The sequence below is a fragment of the Ranitomeya variabilis genome, chromosome 2 (genome assembly GCF_051348905.1).
Source record: "Ranitomeya variabilis isolate aRanVar5 chromosome 2, aRanVar5.hap1, whole genome shotgun sequence".
NCBI classification, from domain to species: Eukaryota; Metazoa; Chordata; class Amphibia; order Anura; family Dendrobatidae; genus Ranitomeya; species Ranitomeya variabilis.
The window spans coordinates 1092242864-1092267986 of record NC_135233.1 but is presented as its reverse complement, the minus strand read 5'-3'; the positions used below and the strand labels follow the sequence as shown (position 1 = coordinate 1092267986).

Below are 25123 nucleotides of genomic sequence, written 5' to 3'. Positions count from 1 at the left end.
AAAAGGGTTAAATTAATTGACAGAGAAAGGAGAGAAAAGAGAAGTCTGCTGAAGATTTTTTTTTTTTTTTTTTTCCTTCAGTTCTGAGTGTGCTTGTAATTGAATCTCTTGCAAGTCTGCCTATATTGCAGCCTTTCTCTCTCTCTCTCCTTCTAATCCTGGAATGGCTCTGTGTTCACCTGTTTAAGATGGATATTCAGAGTTTAGCTGCAGGTTTGAATAATCTCACCACGAAAGTTCAAAATTTACAAGATTTTGTTGTTCATGTTCCTATATCTGAACCTAGAATTCCTTTGCCTGAATTTTTCTCGGGGAATAGATCTTGCTTTCAAAATTTCAAAAATAATTGCAAGTTGTTTTTGTCCCTGAAATCTCGCTCTGCTGGAGATCCTGCTCAGCAGGTCAGGATTGTGATTTCCTTGCTCCGGGGCGACCCTCAGGATTGGGCTTTCGCATTGGCTCCAGGGGATCCTGCGTTGCTCAATGTGGATGCGTTTTTTCTGGCCTTGGGGTTGCTTTATGAGGAACCTCAGTTAGAACTTCAGGCGGAAAAGGCCTTGATGTCCCTATCTCAGGGGCAAGACGAAGCTATGTCTGTGTTAAGCTGGGGATGTAAGGGGACGCATGGGGACGTACCTGTGGTTTCCATTTCATCATCTATTCCCTCTGAGATTCCTGAATTCTTGACTGAATATCGTGACGTTTTTGAAGAACCTAAGCTTGGTTCATTACCTCCGCACCGGGAGTGTGATTGTGCCATAGATTTGATTCCGGGTAGTAAATACCCTAAGGGTCGTTTATTTAATCTGTCTGTGCCTGAACATGCTGCTATGCGAGAATATATAAAGGAGTCCTTGGAAAAGGGACATATTCGTCCTTCGTCATCTCCCTTAGGAGCCGGTTTTTTCTTTGTGGCTAAGAAAGATGGCTCTTTGAGGCCGTGCATTGATTATCGGCTTTTGAATAAAATCACGGTTAAATATCAATATCCGTTGCCACTGCTGACTGATTTGTTTGCTCGCATAAAGGGGGCCAAGTGGTTCTCTAAGATAGATCTCCGTGGGGCGTATAATTTGGTGCGAATTAAGCAGGGGGATGAGTGGAAAACCGCATTTAATACGCCCGAGGGCCACTTTGAGTATTTGGTGATGCCTTTTGGTCTTTCAAATGCCCCTTCAGTCTTTCAGTCCTTTATGCATGACATTTTCCGTGATTATTTGGATAAATTTATGATTGTGTATCTGGATGATATTTTGATTTTTTCGGATGACTGGGACTCTCATGTCCAGCAGGTCAGGAGGGTTTTTCAGGTTTTGCGGTCTAATTCCTTGTGTGTGAAGGGTTCTAAGTGCGTTTTTGGGGTTCAAAAGATTTCCTTTTTGGGATATATTTTTTCCCCCTCTTCCATCGAGATGGATCCTGTCAAGGTTCAGGCTATTTGTGATTGGACGCAACCCTCTTCTCTAAAGAGTCTTCAGAAATTTGTGGGCTTTGCTAACTTTTATCGTCGATTTATTGCTGGTTTTTCTGATGTTGTTAAACCATTGACTGATTTGACTAAGAAGGGTGCTGATGTTGCTGATTGGTCCCCTGCTGCTGTGGAGGCCTTTCGGGAGCTTAAGCGCCGCTTTTCTTCCGCCCCTGTGTTGCGTCAGCCTGATGTTGCTCTTCCTTTTCAGGTTGAGGTCGACGCTTCTGAAATCGGAGCTGGGGCGGTTTTGTCGCAGAGAAGTTCCGATTGCTCCGTGATGAGACCTTGTGCCTTTTTCTCGCGTAAATTTTCGCCCGCCGAGCGGAATTATGATGTTGGGAATCGGGAGCTTTTGGCCATGAAGTGGGCTTTTGAGGAGTGGCGTCATTGGCTTGAGGGGGCTAGACATCAGGTGGTGGTATTGACTGACCACAAAAATCTAATTTATCTTGAGTCCGCCAGACGCCTGAATCCTAGACAGGCGCGCTGGTCGTTGTTTTTCTCTCGGTTTAATTTTGTGGTGTCCTACCTGCCGGGTTCTAAGAATGTTAAGGCGGATGCCCTTTCTAGGAGTTTTGAGCCTGACTCCCCTGGTAATTCTGAACCTACAGGTATCCTTAAGGATGGAGTGATATTGTCTGCCGTTTCTCCAGACCTGCGGCGGGCCTTGCAGGAGTTTCAGGCGGATAGACCTGATCGTTGCCCACCTGGTAGACTGTTTGTTCCTGATGATTGGACCAGTAAAGTCATTTCTGAGGTTCATTCTTCTGCGTTGGCAGGTCATCCTGGAATCTTTGGTACCAGGGATTTGGTGGCAAGGTCCTTCTGGTGGCCTTCCCTGTCTCGAGATGTGCGAGGCTTCGTGCAGTCTTGTGACGTTTGTGCTCGGGCCAAGCCTTGTTGTTCTCGGGCTAGTGGATTGTTGTTGCCCTTGCCTATCCCGAAGAGACCCTGGACGCACATCTCGATGGATTTTATTTCGGATCTTCCTGTTTCTCAGAAGATGTCTGTCATCTGGGTGGTGTGTGATCGTTTCTCTAAGATGGTCCATTTGGTTCCCCTGCCTAAGTTGCCTTCTTCTTCCGAGTTGGTTCCTCTGTTTTTTCAAAATGTGGTCCGTTTGCATGGTATTCCGGAGAATATCGTTTCTGACAGAGGTACCCAATTCGTGTCTAGATTTTGGCGAGCGTTCTGTGCTAGGATGGGCATAGATTTGTCTTTCTCGTCTGCTTTCCATCCTCAGACTAATGGCCAGACCGAGCTGACGAATCAGACCTTGGAGACATATTTGAGGTGTTTTGTGTCTGCAGATCAGGATGATTGGGTTGCTTTTTTGCCTTTAGCGGAGTTTGCCCTCAATAATCGGGCCAGCTCTGCCACCTTGGTGTCTCCCTTTTTCTGTAATTCGGGGTTTCATCCTCGATTTTCTTCTGGTCAGGTGGAATCTTCGGATTGTCCTGGAGTGGATGCTGTGGTGGAGAGGTTGCATCAGATTTGGGGGCAGGTAGTGGACAATTTGAAGTTGTCCCAGGAGAAGACTCAGCTTTTTGCCAACCGCCGGCGTCGGGTTGGTCCTCGGCTTTGTGTTGGGGACTTGGTGTGGTTGTCTTCTCGTTTTGTCCCTATGAGGGTTTCTTCTCCCAAGTTTAAGCCTCGGTTCATCGGCCCGTACAAGATATTGGAGATTCTTAACCCTGTGTCCTTCCGTTTGGACCTCCCTGCATCTTTTTCTATTCATAATGTTTTTCATCGGTCATTATTGCGCAGGTATGAGGTACCGGTTGTGCCTTCCGTTGAGCCTCCTGCTCCGGTGTTGGTTGAGGGCGAGTTGGAGTACGTTGTGGAAAAAATCTTGGACTCCCGTGTTTCCAGACGGAAACTCCAGTATCTGGTCAAATGGAAGGGATACGGTCAGGAGGATAATTCTTGGGTGACTGCCTCTGATGTTCATGCCTCCGATTTGGTCCGTGCCTTTCATAGGGCTCATCCTGATCGCCCTGGTGGTTCTGGTGAGGGTTCGGTGCCCCCTCCTTGAGGGGGGGGTACTGTTGTGAAATTGGATTTTGGGCTCCCCACGGTGGCCACTGGTGGAATTGAACTGGTGTGTATCATCCTCTCTGTTCACCTGTTTCCATCAGGATGTGGGAGTCGCTATTTAGCCTTGCTCCTCTGTCACTTCCATGCCGGTCAACATTGTAATCAGAAGCCTTTCTGTGCATGTTCCTGCTGCTAGACAACTCCCAGCTAAGTTGGACTTTAGTCCTTGTTTGTTTTTGCATTTTGTTCCAGTTCACAGCTGTAGTTTCGTTTCTGTGTCTGGAAAGCTCTTGTGATCTGAAATTGCCACTCTGATGTTATGAGTTAATACTAGAGTCTTAAAGTAATTTCAGGATGGTGTTTTGATAGGGTTTTCAGCTGACCATGAAAGTGCCCTTTCTGTCTTCCTGCTATCTAGTAAGCGGACCTCAATTTTGCTAAACCTATTTTCATACTACGTTTGTCATTTCATCTAAAATCACCGCCAATATTTGTGGGGGCCTCTGTCTGCCTTTTGGGGAAATTTCTCTAGAGGTGAGCCAGGACTATATTTTCCTCTGCCAGGATTAGTTAGTCCTCCGGCCGGCGCTGGGCGTCTAGGGATAAAACGCAGGCTACGCTACCCGGCTATTGTTAGTTGTGCGGCAGGTTTAGTTCATGGTCAGTTTAGTTTCCATCCTTCCAAGAGCTAGTTCTTATGTTTGCTGGGCTATGTTCTCTTGCCATTGAGAACCATAACACATCCTGTATTATACCCCAGAGCTGCACTCACTATTCTGCTGGTGCAGTCACTGTGTACATACATTACATTACTGATCCTGAGTTACATCCTGTATTATACCCCAGAGCTGCACTCACTATTCTGCTGGTGCAGTCACTGTGTACATACATTACGTTACTGATCCTGACTTACATCCTGCATTATACTCCAGAGCAGCACTCACTATTCTGGATCAGTACAGGATAAGTAATGTAATGTATGAACACAGTGACTCCACAAGCAGACTAGTGAGTGCTGCTCTGGAGTATAATACAGTAGGTAACTCAGTATCAGTACAGGATCATAGATCAGTAATGTAATGTATGTACACAGTGACTGCACCAGCAGAATAGTGAGTGCAGCTCTGGAGTATAATACAGGATGTAAGTCAGGATCAGTAATGTATTGTATGTATACAGTGACTGCACCAGCAGAATAGTGAGTGCAGCTCTGGAGTATAATACAGGATGTAACTCAGGATCAGTAATGTAATGTATGTACACAGTGACTCCACTAGCAGAATAGTGAGTGCAGCTCTGGAGTATAATACAGGATGTAACTCAGGATCAGTAATGTAATGTATGCACACAGTGACTGCACCAGCAGAATAGTGAGTGCAGCTCTGGAGTATAATACAGGATGTAACTCAGGATCAGTAATGTAATGTATGTACACAGTGACTCCACCAGCAGAATAGTGAGTGCAGCTCTGGAGTATAATACAGGATGTAACTCAGGTTTAGTAATGTATGAACACAGTGACTGCACCAGCAGAATAGTGAGTGCAGCTCTGGGGTATCATACAGGATGTAACTCAGGATCAGTAATGTAATGTATGTACACAGTGACTGCACCAGCAGAATAGTGAGTGCAGCTCTGGAGTATAATACAGGATGTAACTCAGGATCAGTAATGTAATGTATGTACACTATGACTGCACCAGCAGAATAGTGAGTGTAGCTCTGGAGTATAATACAGGAGGTAACTCAGGATCAGTAATGTAATGTATGTACACAGTGACTGCACCAGCTGAATAGTGAGTGCAGCTCTGGAGGATAATACAGGATGTAACTCAGGATCAGTAATGTAATGTATGTACACAGTGACTGCACCAGCAGAATAGTGAGTGCAGCTCTGGAGTATAATACAGGAGGTAACTCAGGATCAGTAATGTAATATATGTACACAGTGACTGCACCAGCTGAATAGTGAGTGCAGCTCTGGAGGATAATACAGGATGTAACTCAGGATCAGTAATGTAATGTATGTACACAGTGACTGCACCAGCAGAATAGTGAGTGCAGCTCTGGGGTATAATACAGGATGTAACTCAGGATCAGTAATGTAATGTATGTACACAGTGACTGCACCAGCAGAATAGTGAGTGCAGCTCTGGGGTATAATACAGGATGTAACTCAGGATCAGTAATGTAATGTATGTACACAGTGACTGCACCAGCAGAATAGTGAGTGCAGCTCTGGGGTATAATACAGGATGTAACTCAGGATCAGTAATATAATGTATGTACACAGTGATTGCACCAGCAGAATAGTGAGTGCAGCTCTGGAGTATAATACAGGAGGTAACTCAGGATCAGTAATGTAATGTATGTACACAGTGACTGCACCAGCAGAATAGTGAGTGCAGCTCTGGGGTATAATACAGGAGGTAACTCAGGATCAGTAATGTAATGTATGTACACAGTGACTTTTTCTGTAGTTTATTTCTTGTTGTACAGATCAGAGTACTCGATATACTACATTGAACAGATGTTGGTTATAAATGAATCTCTTTCTTTTTCTCCTCAGGTCTTGTCTAACATAGCCATCTACCTGTGCACAATCACTGTCGGTATCATGTCCTACTACATGGCGGATCGTAAACATCGGAAAGCCTTTCTGGAAGCTCGTCAGTCCCTGGAGGTGAAACTCAATCTGGAAGAGCAAAGTCAGCAACAGGTATTTAGCGCTGCTCCCCGCAGTGCGGCTGCTGCTCGCCTGTCCTCTCTACAGCGGAGTTACCCTTAATGCCGGCCAAACACATCAGGCTAATGGCGGCCGAACCTGTCAATATGTATGGGTTTGGGTGACGGTGTTATGTGTATGAGGCGCCGCACGATCGGGAGAGATGCCGATTACACATGTATTTATTTGGACTGTTGAATACTTTGTCCTCCAAGAGATGAGCCGCCAACAAGTAACACAATAGTGCTCCACCGAACGAGGGCTCCTCTGTACAGAGAGGAATACATAAGAAAATTATTACAGTAGTTATATTCTTGTGCATAGGGGCAGTATTATAGTAGTTATATTCTTGTACATAGGGGCAGTATTATAGTAGTTATATTCTTGTACATAGGAGCAGTATTATAGTAGTTATATTCTTGTACATAGGAGCAGTATTATAGTAGTTATATTCTTGTACATAGGGGCAGTATTATAGTAGTTATATTCTTGTACATAGGAGCAGTATTATAGTAGTTATATTCTTGTACATAGGAGCAGTATTATAGTAGTTATATTCTTGTACATAGGAGCAGTATTATAGTAGTTATATTCTTGTACATAGGGACAGTATTATAGTAGTTATATTCTTGTACATAGGAGCAGTATTATAGTAGTTATATTCTTGTACATAGGAGCAGTATTATAGTAGTTATATTCTTGTACATAGGAGCAGTATTATAGTAGTTATATTCTTGTACATAGGGGCAGTATTATAGTAGTTATATTCTTGTACATAGGGAGCAGTATTATAGTAGTTATATTCTTGTACATAGGGGCAGTATTATAGTAGTTATATTCTTGTACATAAGGGGCAGTATTATAGTAGTTATATTCTTGTACATAGGAGCAGTATTATAGTAGTTATATTCTTGTACATAGGAGCAGTATTATACTAGTTATATTCTTGTACATAGGAGCAGTATTATAGTAGTTATATTCTTGTACATAGGAGCAGTATTATAGTAGTTATATTCTTGTACATAGGGGGCAGTATTATAGTAGTTATATTCTTGTACATAGGAGCAGTATTATAGTAGTTATATTCTTGTACATAGGGGCAGTATTATAGTAGTTATATTCTTGTACATAAGGGCAGTATTATAGTAGTTATATTCTTGTACATAGGGGGCAGTATTATAGTAGTTATATTCTTGTACATAGGAGCAGTATTATAGTAGTTATATTCTTGTACATAGGAGCAGTATTATAGTAGTTATATTCTTGTACATAGGAGCAGTATTATAGTAGTTATATTCTTGTACATAGGGGGCAGTATTATAGTAGTTATATTCTTGTACATAGGAGCAGTATTATAGTAGTTATATTCTTGTACATAAGGGCAGTATTATAGTAGTTATATTCTTGTACATAGGGGCAGTATTATAGTAGTTATATTCTTGTACATAAGGGCAGTATTATAGTAGTTATATTCTTGTACATAGGGGGCAATATTATAGTAGTTATATTCTTGTACATAGGAGCAGTATTATAGTAGTTATATTCTTGTACATAAGAGCAGTATTATAGTAGTTATATTCTTGTACATGGGGGCAGTGTTATAGTAGTTATATTCTTGTACATAGGAGCTGTATTATAGTAGTTATATTCTTGTACATAGGGGCAGTATTATAGTAGTTATATTCTTGTACATAGGGGGCAGTATTATAGTAGTTATATTCTTGTACATAGGAGCAGTATTATAGTAGTTATATTCTTGTACATAGGGGGCAGTATTATAGTAGTTATATTCTTGTACATAGGAGCAGTATTATAGTAGTTATAGTTATATTCTTGTACATAGGGGGCAGTATTATAATAGTTATATTCTGGTACATAGGAGCAGTATTATAGTAGTTATATTCTTGTACATAGGGGGCAGTATTATAATAGTTATATTCTTGTACATAGGAGCTGTAATATAGTAGTTATATTCTTGTACATAGGAGCAGTATTATAGTAGTTATATTCTTGTACATAGGAGCAGTATTATAGTAGTTATATTCTTGTACATAGGGGGCAGTATTATAGTAGTTATATTCTTGTACATAGGAGCAGTATTATAGTAGTTATATTCTTGTACATAGGAGCAGTATTATAGTAGTTATATTCTTGTACATAGGAGCAGGATTATAGTAGTTATATTCTTGTACATAGGGGGCAGTATTATAGTAGTTATATTCTTGTACATAGGAGCAGTATTGTAGTAGTTATATTCTTGTACATAGGGGGCAGTATTATAATAGTTATATTCTGGTACATAGGAGCAGTATTATAGTAGTTATATTCTTGTGCATAGGGGCAGTATTATAGTAGTTAAATTCTTGTACATAGGAGCAGTATTATAGTAGTTATATTCTTGTACATAGGGGGCAGTATTATACTAGTTATATTCTTGTACATAGGAGCAGTATTATAGTAGTTATATTCTTGTACATAGGGGGCAGTATTATAGTAGTTATATTCTTGTACATAGGAGCAGTATTATAGTAGTTATATTCTTGTACATAGGAGCAGTATTATAGTAGTTATATTCTTGTACATAGGGGGCAGTATTATAGTAGTTATATTCTTGTACATAGGGGGCAGTATTATAGTAGTTATATTCTTGTACATAGGAGCAGTATTATAGTAGTTATATTCTTGTACATAAGAGCAGTATTATAGTAGCTATATTCTTGTACATAGGGGCAGTGTTATAGTAGTTATATTCTTGTACATAGGAGCTGTATTATAGTAGTTATATTCTTGTACATAGGAGCAGTATTATAGTAGTTATATTCTTGTACATAGGAGCAGTATTATAGTAGTTATATTCTTGTACATAGGAGCAGTATTATAGTAGTTATATTCTTGTACATAGGAGCAGTATTATAGTAGTTATATTCTTGTACATAGGAGCAGTATTATATTAGTTATATTCTTGTACATAGGGGGCAGTATTATAGTAGTTATATTCTTGTACATAGGAGCAGTATTGTAGTAGTTATATTCTTGTACATAGGGGGCAGTATTATAATAGTTATATTCTGGTACATAGGAGCAGTATTATAGTAGTTATATTCTTGTACATAGGGGGCAGTATTATAATAGTTATATTCTTGTACATAGGAGCAGTATTACAGTAGTTATATTCTTGTACATAGGGGACAGTATTATAGTAGTTATATTCTTGTACATAGGAGCAGTATTATAGTAGTTATATTCCTGTACATAGGGACAGTATTAGATTAGTTATATTCATGTACATAGAGGCAGTATTATAGTCGTAATATTTTTGTACATAGGGGCAGTATTGTAGTTATATTCTTGTACATAGGAGCAGTATTACAGTAGTTATAATCTTGTAGATAGGGGGCAGTATTATAGTAGTTATATTCTTGTACATAGGAGTAGTATTATAGTAGTTATATTATTGTACATAGGAGCAGTATTATAGTAGTTATATTCTTGCACATAGGAGCAGTATTTTAGTAGTTATATTCTTGTACATAGGGGGCAGTATTATAGTAGTTATATTCTGGTACATAGGGGCAGTATTATAGTAGTTATATTCTTGTACATAGGAGCAGTATTATAGTAGTTATATTCTTTTACATAGGGGCAGTATTATAGTAGATATATTCTTGTACATAGGGGCAGTATTATAGTAGTTATATTCTTGTACATAGAGGCAGTATTATAGTAGTTATATTCTTGTACATAGGGGGCAGTATTATAGTAGTTATATTCTTGTACATAGGAGCAGTATTATAGTAGTTATATTCTTGTACATAAGAGCAGTATTATAGTAGTTATATTCTTGTACATAGGGGACAGTATTATTGTAGTTATATTCTTGTACATAGGGGGCAGTATTATAGTAGTTATATTCCTGTACATAGGTGCAGTATTATAGTAGTTATATTCTTGTACATAGGGGGCAGTATAATAGTAGTTAGATTCTTGTGCATAGGAGCAGTATTATAGTAGTTATATTCTTGTACATAGGAGCAGTATTATAGTAGTTATATTCTTGTACATGGGGGGAAGTATTATATTAGGTATATTCTTGTACATAGGGAGCAGCATTACAGTAGTTATATTCTTGTACATAGGAGCAGTATTATAGTAGTTATATTCCTGTACATAGGGACAGTATTAGTTATATTCATGTACATAGAGGCAGTATTATAGTCGTAATATTTTTGTACATAGGGGCAGTATTGTAATTATTTTCTTGTACATAGGAGCAGTATTACAGTAGTTATAATCTTGTAGATAGGGGGCAGTATTATAGTAGTTATATTCTTGTACATAGGAACAGTATTATAGTAGTTATATTCTTGTACATAGGAGCAGTATTATAGTAGTTATATTCTTGTACTTAGGGGCAGTATTATAGTAGTTATATTCTTGTACATAGGAGCAGTATTATAGTAGTTATATTCTTGTACATAGGAGCAGTATTATAGTAGTTATATTCTTGTACATAGGAGCAGTATTATAGTAGTTATATTCTTGTACATAGGAGCAGTATTATAGTGGTTATATTCCTGTACATAGGGAGCAGTATTATAGTAGTTATATTCTTATACATAGGAGCAGAATTATAGTAGATATATTCTTGTACATGGGGGCAGTATTATAGTAGTTATATTCCTGTACATAGGCAGCAGTATTATAGTAGTTATATTCTTGTTTGTAGGGGACAGTATTATAGTAGTTATATTCTTGTACATAGGAGCAGTATTATAGTAGTTCTATTCTTATACATAGGAGCAGTATTATAGTAGTTATATTACTGTACATAGGGAGCAGTATTATAGTAGTTATATTCTTGTACATAGGAGCAGAATTATAGTAGTTATATTCTTGTACATAGGAGCAGTATTATATTAGTTACATTCTTGTACATAGGAGCAGTATTATAGTAGTTATATTCTTGTACATAGGAGCAGTATTATATTAGTTACATTCTTGTACATAGGAGCAGTATTATAGTAGTTATATTTTAGTACATAGGAGCAGTATTATAGTAGTTATATTCTTGTACATAGGAGCAGTATTATAGTAGTTATATTCTTGTACATAGGAGCAGTATTATAGTAGTTATATTCTTGTACATAGGGGCAGTATTATAGTAGTTATATTCTTGTACATAGGAGCAGTATTATAGTAGTTATATTCTTGTACATAGGAGCAGTATTATAGTAGTTATATTCCTGTACATAGGCAGCAGTATTATAGTAGTTATATTCTAGTACATAGGAGCAGAATTATAGTAGTTATATTCTTGTACATGGGGGCAGTATTATAGTAGTTATATTCCTGTACATAGGCAGCACTATTATAGTAGTTATATTCTTGGACATAGGAACAGTATTATAGTAGTTATATTCTTGTACATAGGAGCAGTATTATAGTAGTTATATTCTTGTACATAGGAGCAGTATTATAGTAGTTATATTCTTGTACATAGGGAGCAGTATTATAGTAGTTATATTCTTGTACATAGGTGCAGTTTTATAGTAGTTATATTCTTGTACATATGGGCAGTATTATAGTAGTCATATTCTCTTATAAGGAGGGCAGTATTATAGCAATAGTCAGTAAAGATCTGTTACTTATTTCGTCAGAGCAATACTTGAATGAATGGCTGGAACACACAAATGGCATTTTACAGAGCCCAAGCCTTAATATAAACTTTTTGGCATAGAGCTGCCTAAATGTTTAAACCAGAGTTCACATTGTATATGTTATGACTGCAGTTTGGAATTCAGCTACAGTTTACATTACTCACCCTACCATTATCATTCTTCAGAAATTTCAATGCTTATATAAAGATAATAATATTATAGTTTTTATAATCCGGTGGCTCAGTGGTTAGCACTGCAGCCTTGCAGCGCTGGAGTCCTGGGTTCAAATCCTACCAAGGACAACATCTGCCAGGAGTTTGTATGTTCTCCCCGTGATAAGGAATTTAGATTGTGAGCCCCATCGGGGACAGCGATGATAATGTGTGCAAACTGTAAAGCGCTGCGGAATATGCTAGTGCTATATAAAATTAAAGATTATTACTATTACTAATAATTATTATTATTATTACATAGGGGCAGTATTATAGTAGTTATATTCTTGTACATAGGAGCAGTATTATAGTAATTATATTCTTGTACATAGGAGCAGTATTATAGTAGTTATATTCCTGTACATAGGAGCAGTATTATAATAGTTATATTCTTGTACATAGGGGCAGTATTATAGTAATTATATTCTTGTACATAGGGGGCAGTATTATAGTAGTTATATTCTTGTACATAGGAGCAGTATTATAGTAGTTATATTCTTGTACATAGGAGCAGTATTATAGTAGTTATATTCCTGTACATAGGAGCAGTATTATAATAGTTATATTCTTGTACATAGGGGCAGTATTATAGTAATTATATTCTTGTACATAGGAGCAGTATTATAGTAGTTATATTCTTGTACATAGGGGACAGTATTATAGTAGTTATATTCTTGTACATAGGAGCAGTATTATTGTAGTTATATTCTTGTACATAGGGGCAGTATTATAGTAGTTATATTCTTGTACATAGGGGCAGTATTATAGTAGTTATATTCTTGTACATAGGGGCAGTATTATAGTAGTTATATTCTTGTCCATAGGAGCAGTATTATAGTAGTTATATTCTTGTACATAGCGGCAGTATTATAGTAGTTATATTCTTGTCCATAGGAGCAGTATTATAGTAGTTATATTCTTGTACATAGGGGACAGTATTATAGTAGTTATATTCTTGTACATAGGAGCAGTATTATAGTAGTTATATTCTTGTACATAGGGGCAGTATTATAGTAGTTATAGTCTTGTACATAGGGGCAGTATTATAGTAGTTATATTCTTGTACATAGGAGCAGTATTATAGTAGTTATATTCTTCTACATAGGAGCAGTAAAATAGCAGTTATATTCTTGTACATAGGAGCATTATTATAGTAGTTATATTCCTGTACACAGAGCAGTATTATAGTAGTTATATTCTTGGACATAGGGGCAGTATTATAGTAGTTATATTCTTGTACATAGGAGCATTATTATAGTAGTTATATTCCTGTACACAGAGCAGTATTATAGTAGTTATATTCTTGGACATAGGGGGCAGTATTATAGTAGTTATATCCTTGTACATGGGAGCAGTATTATAGTAGTTATATTCTTGTACATAAGAGCAGAATTATAGTAGATATATTCTTGTACATGGAGGCAGTATTATAGTAGTTATATTCTTGTACATAGGGGACAGTATTATAGTAGTTATATTCTTGTACATAGGAGCAGTATTATAGTAGTTATATTCTTGTACATAGCAGCAGTATTATAGTAGTTATATTCCTGTACATAGGGAGCAGTATTATAGTAGTAATATTCTTGTACATAGGAGCAGAATTATAGTAGTTATATTCTTGTACATAGGAGCACTATTATAGTAGTTATATTCTTGGACATAGGAGCAGTATTATAGTAGTTACATTCTTGGACATAGGAGCAGTATTATAGTAGTTACATTCTTGTACATAGGAGCAGTATTATAGTAGTTATATTCCTGTACATAAAGGGGCAGTATTATAGTAGTTATATTCTTGTACATAGGAGCAGTATTATAGTAGTTACATTCTTGTACATAGGAGCAGTATTATAGTAGTTATATTCCTGTACATAAAGGGGCAGTATTATAGTAGTTATATTCTTGTACATAGGAGCAGTATTATAGTAGTTATATTTTAGTACATAGGAGCAGTATTATAGTAGTTATATTCTTGTACATAGGAGCAGTATTATAGTAGTTATATTCTTGTACATAGGGGCAGTATTATAGTAGTTATATTCTTGTACATAGGAGCAGTGTTATAGTAGTTATATTCTTGTACATAGGGGCAGTATTATAGTAGTTATATTCTTGTACATAGTAGGCAGTATTACAGTAGTTATATTCTTCTACATAGGAGGAGTATTATAGTAGTTATATTCTTGGACATAGAAGCAGTATTATAGTAATTATAATCTTGTACATAGGAGCAGTATTATAGTAGTCATATTCTTGTACATAGGAGCAGTATTATAGTAGTTATATTCTTGTATATAGGAGCAGTATTATAGTAGTTATATTCTTGGACATAGAAGCAGTATTATAGTAATTATAATCTTGTACATAGGAGCAGTATTATAGTAGTCATATTCTTGTACATAGGAGCAGTATTATAGTAGTTATCTTCCTGTCCATGGGAGCATTATTATAGTAGTTATATTCCTGTACACAGAGCAGTATTATAGTAGTTATATTCTTGGACATAGGGGGCAGTATTATAGTAGTTATATCCTTGTACATGGGAGCAGTATTATAGTAGTTATATTCTTGTACATAAGAGCAGAATTATAGTAGATATATTCTTGTACATGGAGGCAGTATTATAGTACGGTAGTTATATTCTTGTACATAGGGGACAGTATTATAGTAGTTATATTCTTGTACATAGGAGCAGTATTATAGTAGTTATATTCCTGTACATAGGGAGCAGTATTATAGTAGTAATATTCTTGTACATAGGAGCAGAATTATAGTAGTTATATTCTTGTACATAGGAGCACTATTATAGTAGTTATATTCTTGTACATAGGAGCAGTATTATAGTAGTTACATTCTTGTACATAGGAGCAGTATTATAGTAGTTATATTCCTGTACATAAAGGGGCAGTATTATAGTAGTTATATTCTTGTACATAGGAGCAGTATTATAGTAGTTACATTCTTGTACATAGGAGCAGTATTATAGTAGTTATATTCCTGTACATAAAGGGGCAGTATTATAGTAGTTATATTCTTGTACATAGGAGCAGTATTATAGTAGTTATATTTTAGTACATAGGAGCAGTATTATAGTAGTTATATTCTTGTACATAGGAGCAGTATTATAGTAGTTATATTCTTGTACATAGGGGCAGTATTATAGTAGTTATATTCTTGTACATAGGAGCAGTGTTATAGTAGTTATATTCTTGTACATAGGGGCAGTATTATAGTAGTTATATTCTTGTACATAGTAGGCAGTATTACAGTAGTTATATTCTTCTACATAGGAGGAGTATTATAGTAGTTATATTCTTGGACATAGAAGCAGTATTATAGTAATTATAATCTTGTACATAGGAGCAGTATTATAGTAGTCATATTCTTGTACATAGGAGCAGTATTATAGTAGTTATATTCTTGTATATAGGAGCAGTATTATAGTAGTTATATTCTTGGACATAGAAGCAGTATTATAGTAATTATAATCTTGTACATAGGAGCAGTATTATAGTAGTCATATTCTTGTACATAGGAGCAGTATTATAGTAGTTATCTTCCTGTCCATGGGAGCAGTATTATAGTAGTTATATTCTTGTACATAGGAGCAGTATTATAGTAGTTATATTCCTGTACATAGGGAGCAGTATTATAGTAGTTATATTCTTGTACATAGGAGCAGAATTATAGTAGATATATTCTTGTACATAGGAGCAGTATTATAGTAGTTATATTCCTGTACATAGGCAGCAGTATTATAGTAGTTATGTTCCTGTACATAGGGAGCAGTATTATAGTAGTTATATTCTTGTACATAAGAGCAGAATTATAGTAGATATATTCTTGTACATGGAGGCAGTATTATAGTAGTTATATTCCTGTACATAGGCAGCAGTATTATAGTAGTTATATTCTTGTACATAGGAGCAGTATTATAGTAGTTATATTCTTGTACATAGCAGCAGTATTATAGTAGTTATATTCCTGTACATAGAAGGCAGTATTATAGTAGTAATATTCTTGTACATAGGAGCAGAATTATAGTAGTTATATTCTTGTACATAGGAGCAGTATTACAGTAGTCACATTCTTGTATATAGGAGCAGTATTATAGTAGTTATATTCTTGGACATAGGAGCAGTATTATAGTAGTTACATTCTTGGACATAGGAGCAGTATTATAGTAGTTACATTCTTGTACATAGGAGCAGTATTTTAGTAGTTATATTCTTGTATATAGGAGGCAGTATTATAGTAGTTATATTCCTGTACATAAAGGGGCAGTATTATAGTAGTTATATTCTTGTACATAGGAGCAGTATTATACTAGTTATATTTTAGTACATAGGAGCAGTATTATAGTAGTTATATTCTTGTACATAGGGGCAGTATTATAGTAGTTATATTCTTGTACATAGGGGCAGTATTATAGTAGTTATATTCTTGTACATAGGGGCAGTATTATAGTAGTTATATTCTTGTACATAGGGGTCAGTATTATAGTAGTTATATTCTTGTACATATGGGCAGTATTATAGTAGTTATATTCTAGTACATAGGAGCAGTATTATAGTAGTTATATTCTTGTACATAGGGGCAGTATTATAGTAGTTATATTCTTGAACAAAGGGGCAGTATAATAGTAGTTATATTCTTGTTGTACATAGGGGCAGTATTATAGTAGTTATATTCTAGTACATAGGAGCAGTATTATAGTAGTTATATTCTTGAACAAAGGGGCAGTATTATAGTAGTTATGTTCTTGTACATAGGAGCAGTATTATAGTAGTTATATTCTTGTACATAGGGGCAGTATTATAGTAGTTATATTCTTGAACAAAGGGGCAGTATAATAGTAGTTATATTCTTGTTGTACATAGGGGCAGTATTATAGTAGTTATATTCTTATACATAGGGGCAGTATTATAGTAGTTATCTTGTAGATAGGAGCAGTATTACAGCAGTTATTTTCTTGTACTTAGGACCAATGTTTTATAGTTATGCTTTTTATGTAGTACTCTAAATTATAATATTTTTATCCATAGCTGATAATTTTTAGTGTTTTATATAGTGGATACTACTGGCATACTTGCATCCTAAAGAGTTTAATGTTCAATTTTAATTTCATAAATTATTAATACACATGAAAAAACGCAACTTAGAAATTCATTAATTTCTCTTATTCGTGAAATCTACTTCTTCAGTGAAGAGAGAATGTTACGTTACTGAGACATGAGTTGAGAAGTGCTGCTTATAACAGTCTTTGTAGAGGGGAGGAGCTCTGCCTCTAGCTCCTCCCTCCTCCTCTCTACATAGACTGTTATAAGCAGCACTTCTCAACTCCTGTCTCAGTAACGTAACATTCTCTCTTCACTGAATACAGATTTTTAACCATTAATTGACAATGTGAAAATGAATGATCAGTCCAGAAGGAGAAAGAAGCGGATTTCACTTATAAGATATGTTACAACTTTGAACTATTGATTTATGAAATAAATATTGAATTAACGGTTACTTTCTAGGAACAGTAGATAAAAGATTTGAGCACAGATATCTATGATTTTGGGTCAGAATTTTGCTCCTTTGTCAGTTTCCATCCTGTACATCTTCTACACCTCCTACCCGGTAGAGGTGGTGATGAGGAGGGCTTTCTTCTTATGGAATGACTGAAGAACATTCCGCAGGAGTGTGGAGACCTGGGGCAGGAGCCGTGGGCTGTGCTGCCATCGCCGGTGACGCTGGGATTACGTCCCGGCCTCGGATCTCACCTGTGACATTTCTCTGGGTGACGTGTTCTGTGTGTGATACCCAGTTATGTGTCATGTGACTGGCAGATAGCGGCGTGCGTTCTCAGGCCGCGCCTCGTGACTGCCCATTGTGTACGGTGTCACTACACCGCCCGCTCCCGCTCCACTGTTTGCCGGCTCTGTCCTTTGCACCTTCTAAATATGTCTCAGCTTGTCATGTGTCTGTACAAACAGAAGAGCACGAGGCGTCCGACAGCGGCAGATGTTATAGTGTCACCATACAGCCGATAATGCCGAGAAGGCTGAGCCTGGGCATGGCACAAAGTGTGTATATACCGTGTATAGCGGATGGATGGATAACAGATAGATAGATAATAGATGGATAGATAGATAGATAGATAGATAGATAGATAGATAAGAGATGATAGATAAATAATAAATAGATAGATAATAGATAGATAATAGATAGATGATAGATAGATAATAGATAGATAAAAGATGATAGATAAATAATAGATAGATAGATAATAGATGATAGATAGATAATAGATAGATATATAATAGATAGATGATAGATAGATAATAGATAGATAGACAGATAGATAGATAGATAGATAGATAGATAGATAGATAATATAGATAATAGATAGAAGATAGATAATAGATAGATAGATAGATAGATAGATAGATAGATAGATAATAGATAGATAATAGATAGATAATATATAAATGATAGATAATAGATAGATAGATAAGAGATGATAGATAGATAATAGATAGATAATAGATAGATAATATATAAATGATAGATAATAGATAGATAGATAAGAGATGATAGATAGACAATAGATAGATAGATGACAGATAATAGATAGATAAGAGATAGATAGATATGAGATAGATGATAGATAATAGATAAATAATAGATGATAGATAGATAAGAGATAGATGGATAAGAGATTATTGATAGATAGATAGATAATAGATAGATAATAGATAATAGAAATAATAGCTAGATAATGGATAGATAGATAGATAGATAGATAGATAGATAGATAGATAGATAGATAGATAATAGATAGAGAATAGATAGATTATAGATACACTGCGCAACAAATTTCAGGGAAGTTCTTGTCCCCTGAGAAAATTTTATTGTATCTTATAGATTTTGATACGCTGAACACGAATATGTGCTCCAAAAGTCTGTATCATGTAAGGCTGACCGTAGCTTTTTTCGATTTTTCGTTTTTCGCTCCCCTTCTTTCCAGAGCCATAACTTTTTTATTTTTCCGTAAATATAGGCCATGTGAGGGCTTATTTTTTGCGGGACGAACTGACATTTTTAATTATACCGCATTTGTGCAGATACGTTCTTTTGATTGCCCATTGTTGCATTTTAATGCAATGTCACGGCAACCAAAAAAAGTAATTCTGGCGTTTTGATTTTTTTTATCGCTACGCCATTTAGCGATCAGGTTAATTCTTTCTTTTATTGATAGATCGGTTGATTGTGAATGCGGCAATACCAAATATGTGTAGGTTTGATTTTTTTTTAATTATTGTTTTATTTTGATTGAGGCGAAAGGGGGGTGATTTGAACTTTTATGTTTTTTTAATTTTTTTATATTTTGAAACACTTTTTTTTTTTTACTTTTGGCATGCTTCAATAGTCTCCATGGGAGGCTAGAAGCTGCCATAGCGCGATCGCCTCTGCTACATAGAGGTGATGCTCAGATCGCCTCTATGCAGCAGAATTACAGGATAGCAATCTGCCATCAACAACCATAGAGGTCTCGAGGAGACCTCTGGTTGTGATGGCAACGCAGCGATGACCCCCCGTTCACGTGACGGGGGTCGTCGCTGTGCGTATTTCCGGACCGGCGTCTGGAAGTTCATTTAAATGCCCGATGTCAGAGTTTGACAGCTGCATTTAACTACTTAATAGGCACGGGCGGATCGCGATACCGCTCACGCCTATTGCAGGCACATGTCAGCTGTTCATCTATCTATATATCATCTATTATCTATTTATATATTTATCATCTATCTATTATCTATATATCTATTATCTATCCATCTATTATCTATTGTATCTATCTATTAGCTATCTATTGTATCTATCTATTATCTTTCTATTTAACTATTATCTAACTATCTATTATCTATCATATAACTATCTATCTATCTATCTATCTATCTATCTATCTATCTATCTATCTATCTATCATCTTTTTTTGGGAATATATTCAATAGGGTTGGTACATACCTGGGAAGCTTTGCACCCTATGGTTGTTTTTGTGCTGCTTTTTTTTTTTTTTTCTTTATCATCGATCTATCTATCTATCTATCTATCTATCTATCTATCTATCTATCTATCTATCTATCTATCTATCTATCATCTATTATCTATCAATTATCTCTCTATTATCTATTATCTGTGTTTTTAGAATTCTAACAGAATATTATAATGTTTTGTATCATTTCTCAAAAACCTTGCGTGATAGATTTTTTCATGCTGATTTCAGATTTTTTCTATCAGGAACACTCAAAATTGTCCGAGGGACAAAACCTTTGAAACACAGTGTAATAAATAGATGATAGATAGATAGATAATAGATAGATGATAGATAATAGATAGATAATAGATAGATGATAGATAGATAATAGACAGATAGATAGATAATAGACAGATAGATAGATAATAGATAGATAATAGATATATAGATAGATAATAGATATATAAATAGATGATATATAGATAGATAGGTAGATAGATAATAGATAGAGAGATAATAGATTGATAGATAATAGATAGATGATAGATAGATAATAGATTGATAGATAATAGATGATAGATAGATAATAGATTGATAGATAATAGATGATAGATGTTAGATAGGTAAAAGATAGATGATAGATAGATAATAGATAATATATATATGCATAATTAATAGATAATAATAATTTTATTTCTATAGCGCCGACATATTCCGCAGCACTTTACATTATAGAGGGGACTTGTACAGACAATGGACATTACAGCATAACAATGAACACAAAGATCAAAACAGATACCAAGAGGAATGAGGGCCCTGCTCGCAAGTTTACAATCTATGATACATAACATATAGATAATAGATTGATGATAGATCATGGATGGATAGGTAGATATGAGATTAAAAAAATAACAACCACTTTTTTTTACTCATTTGTTTAATTTGGCTCTTTATATATAGGACTTATGTGAAAATCTGATGTAGTTTTAGGACTAATTTAGGCAGGAATAAGGGAATTTCTAAATGTTTACAGCCCCTTTCCCCCCCATACAGAAGGGTAAAAAAATTGACGTAGTAGGTGGGGTCTATGGTGCATAGGCGCAGTGGTCTCGCCCACTGTTATACCCTTTTCATGGGACCCATAAAGTGTAGTGCAAAAAAAAGCTCCCAAAGCACAGTATGATACTCCTAAAGTGATCACCTCCACAGTAACCTCCACTCATACAATATGATGAACCCCAAAGTGCCCCCAGCAAAGTATGATGTCCTCATACTGGACCGTCACATAGTATGATGTTCCTACAATTCCTACACGCATTGTGATCACCCCTACAGACCCCCCACACAGTATGACAACCCAACAGCCCCCCACACAGTATGATGACCCCACAACCTCTCACACAGTATGGAGGCCCCACAGCCCCTCACACAGTATGGAGGCCCCACAGCCCCTCACACAGTATGACAACCCAACAGCCCTTCACACAGTATGATGACCCCACAGCCCCCCAAACAGTATGATGACCGCACAACCTCTCACACTGTATGGAGGCCCCACAGCCCCTCACACTGTATGGAGGCCCCACAGCCCCTCACACAGTATGACAACCCAACAGCCCTTCACACAGTATGATGACCCCACAGCCCCCCACACAGTATGATGACCCCACAACCTCTCACACAGTATGGAGGCCCCACAGCCCCTCACACAGTATGGAGTCTCCACAGCCCCCCACACAGTATGACAACCCAACAGCCCTTCACACAGTATGATGACCCCACAGCCCCCCACACAGTATGATGACCCCACAACCTCTCACACAGTATGGAGGCCCCACAGCCCCTCACACAGTATGGAGGCCCCACAGCCCCTCACACAGTATGGAGGCCCCACAGCCCCTCACACAGTATGACAACCCAACAGCCCTTCACACAGTATGATGACCCCACAGCCCCCCAAACAGTATGATGACCGCACAGCCCCTCACACTGTATGGAGGCCCCACAGCCCCTCACACAGTATGATGGCCCTCACAGTCCCCTGATACAAGATGATGGTCATCATAGCCATCTACTTAGTATGATGGCTCCTACAGTCCCCCACACAGTATGGTCACTTCCACAGTCCTATGCACATTATTTTGATACACAGTAAGATGGAGCACACAGCCTCCATAGTCTCTCCATAGACCCCACAATCCCCCACACACAGTATGATGGCCCTCACAGCCACCCACCCAGTCTGATCACTTACACAGCCCTATACTCATAATGGTGTACGCCAGACCATCAGGAGGGGAACTCATGGTATTACCAATAGGTCTGGTTCCTTTCCTGAAGGGGTTAAATGTCGGGAAAGGTTCTTTCCCACCATTTTGCTACACGTCCACCATATGTTTTGGATTCTGGATTGGTGGACAGTGGACATACAGGAGCTTCTCACTAAATTAGAAGATCATCAAAAAGTGAATTTATTTCAGTTCTTCAATACAAAAAGTGACACTCATATATTCTATAGAGTCATTACACACAGAGGGATCTATTTCACGTGTTTATTTCTGTTAATGTTAATTATTATGACTTACAGCCAATGAAAACCCAAAAGTCATTATGTCAGTAAATTAAAATAATTAGCAAAAAACACCTGTAAAGGCTTCTAAGTGTTTATAAAGGTCCCTTAGTCTGTTTCAGTAGCTCCACAATCATGGGGAAGACTGCTGACCTGACCGATGTCCAGGAGGCGTCACTGACACACTCCACAAGGAGGGGAAGCCACAAAAGGTCATTGCTAAAGAAGCCGGCTATTCACAGAGTGCTGTATCCAGGAATATTGATGGAAAGTTGAGTGGAAGGAAAAAGTGTGGTAGAAAAAGATGCACAAGCAACCGGGATAACCGCAGCCTGGAAAGGATTGTTAAGAAAAGGCCATTCAATAATGTGGGGGAGATTCACAAGGAGTGGACTGCTGCTGGAGTCATTGCTTCACGAGCCACCACACACAGACGTGTCCAGGACATGGGCTACAAGTGTCACATTCCTTGTGTCAGCCACTCATGACCAATAGACAACACCAGAGGCGTCTTACCTGGGCCAAGGAGAAAAAGAACCGGACTGTGGTCAGTGGTCCAAGGTGTTGTCTTCAGATGAAAGTAAATTTCATTTCATTTGGAAATCAAAGTCCCAGAGTCTGGAGGAAGAGTGGAGGCCACAATCCGAGCTGCTGGAGGTCTAGTGTGAAGTCTCCACAATCAGTGATGGTTTGGGGAGCCATGTCATCTGCTGGTGTAGGTCCACTGGGTTTTACATAGTTACATAGGTTGAAAAAAGCCCCCGGTCCATCAAGTTCAACCTTTCTCCACTAATTGTTCATTTTGTCACTAATTTAACTGTAGCCTGCAATGTTATGTGTGTCAAGGAAATCGTCCAGCCCTTTTTTAAAAGCTGTTATAGTGTCGGCTAGGGTTGAGCGACCTTTACATTTATAGGATCGGGTCGGGTTTCACGAAACCCGACTTTTTCAAAAGTCGGGTCGAGTGAAATCGGCCGATCCTATAAAAAGGTCGGGGTCGGCCGAAACTCGAAACCCAATGCAGTGCATTGGGTTTCCAATGGTTCCCAGGGTCTGAAGGAGCGGAAACTCTCCTTCAGGCCCTGGGATCCATATTTAAGTGTAAAATAAAGAATTAAAATAAAAAATATCGCCATACTTACCATCTGATGCGCCCTGGTACTAAGCGGGAACCTTCCTTCCTTAGAATCAGCCTTCCAGGACCTTGCGGTGACGTCGCGGTGACGTCGCGGCTTGTGATTGGTCGCGCGGCCGCCCATGTGACCGCTCGCGCGACCAATCACAAGCCGCGACGTCACCGTGACGTCACCGAGGGTCCTGGAAGAGCTGATTCTTAGGAAGGAAGGCTGCCGGAAAGAAGCAGGGCGCGTCCCAGGGTGAGTATATACCTAATAGGAATATACTCACCCTCGGCTTGTTTCCGGCAGCCTTCCTTCCTAAGAATCAGCCCTTCCAGGACCTTCGGTGACGTCACGGTGACGTCGCGGCTTGTGATTGGTCGCACGAGCGGTCACATGGGCGGCCGCGCGACCAATCACAAGCCGCGACGTCACCGCGACGTCACCGCAAGGTCCTGGAAGGCTGATTCTAAGGAAGGAAGGTTCCCGCTTAGTACCAGGGCGCATCAGATGGTAAGTATGGCGATATTTTTTATTTTAATTCTTTATTTTACACTTAAATCTGAATTCCGATACCAATTCCCGATATCTTAAACATATCGGGAATCGGTATTGGAATTCCGATTCCAGATTCAGAAGATCGCCGACTTCATGGCCGACCCCACACAGGGGTCGGGTCGGGTTTCATGAAACCCGACTTTGCCAAAAGTCGGCGACTTCTGAAAATTGCCGACCCGTTTCGCTCAACCCTAGTGTCAGCCATTACTACCTCCTGTGGTCGGCATTCCACAGTCTGACTGCTCTAACTGTAAAGAACCCTTTCCTATTTAGCTGCCGGAATCTCCTTTCTTCCACCCGTAATGCGTGCCCCCTAGTCCTCAGCAAGGTCCTGGGAAGGGATAAGTCATGTGCCAGTGTTTTGTACTGGTCACGCATATATTTATACATGTAAATGAGATCTCCTCTGAGGCGTTTTTTTCCTAAGCTAAACAAGCCCAACTTTTCCAACCTTTCATCATATGAGCGGCCTTCCATCCCTTGTACTGTAATAATCTTAATAATTCTCTCTCTTTTTATACATCCTACAATCTTGTTGGCTTTTGCGGCTGCTGCCTGACATTGAGTGCTGCTGCTCGGCTACTTGTAACCAGAATCCCCCGTCCTTCTCCTGCTCTGTATCTCCAGTATTCGCCCATCTCATGTATATGCAGCAATAGGATCACTCCGTCCTCAGTACATTACTCTACATTTATCTACATTAAATCTCATTTGCCGAGTGTTTGCCCATCAGACGTCTTATCCAGATCAT

The 25123-nt window shown here is 37.8% G+C and overlaps 1 protein-coding gene across 2 annotated transcripts in view; it reads left to right on the top strand.

The window, feature by feature from the left end:
• Nucleotides 1–25123, top strand: part of ADCY3 (adenylate cyclase 3) — a 165946-nt gene that overhangs the window by 74269 nt on the left and 66554 nt on the right. For both annotated transcript variants that reach the window (XM_077291755.1, XM_077291754.1), the window contains exon 2: nucleotides 6077–6226. In XM_077291755.1, the coding sequence (XP_077147870.1) occupies nucleotides 6077–6226 (150 nt within the window). The remainder of the gene's footprint in view (nucleotides 1–6076; nucleotides 6227–25123) is intronic.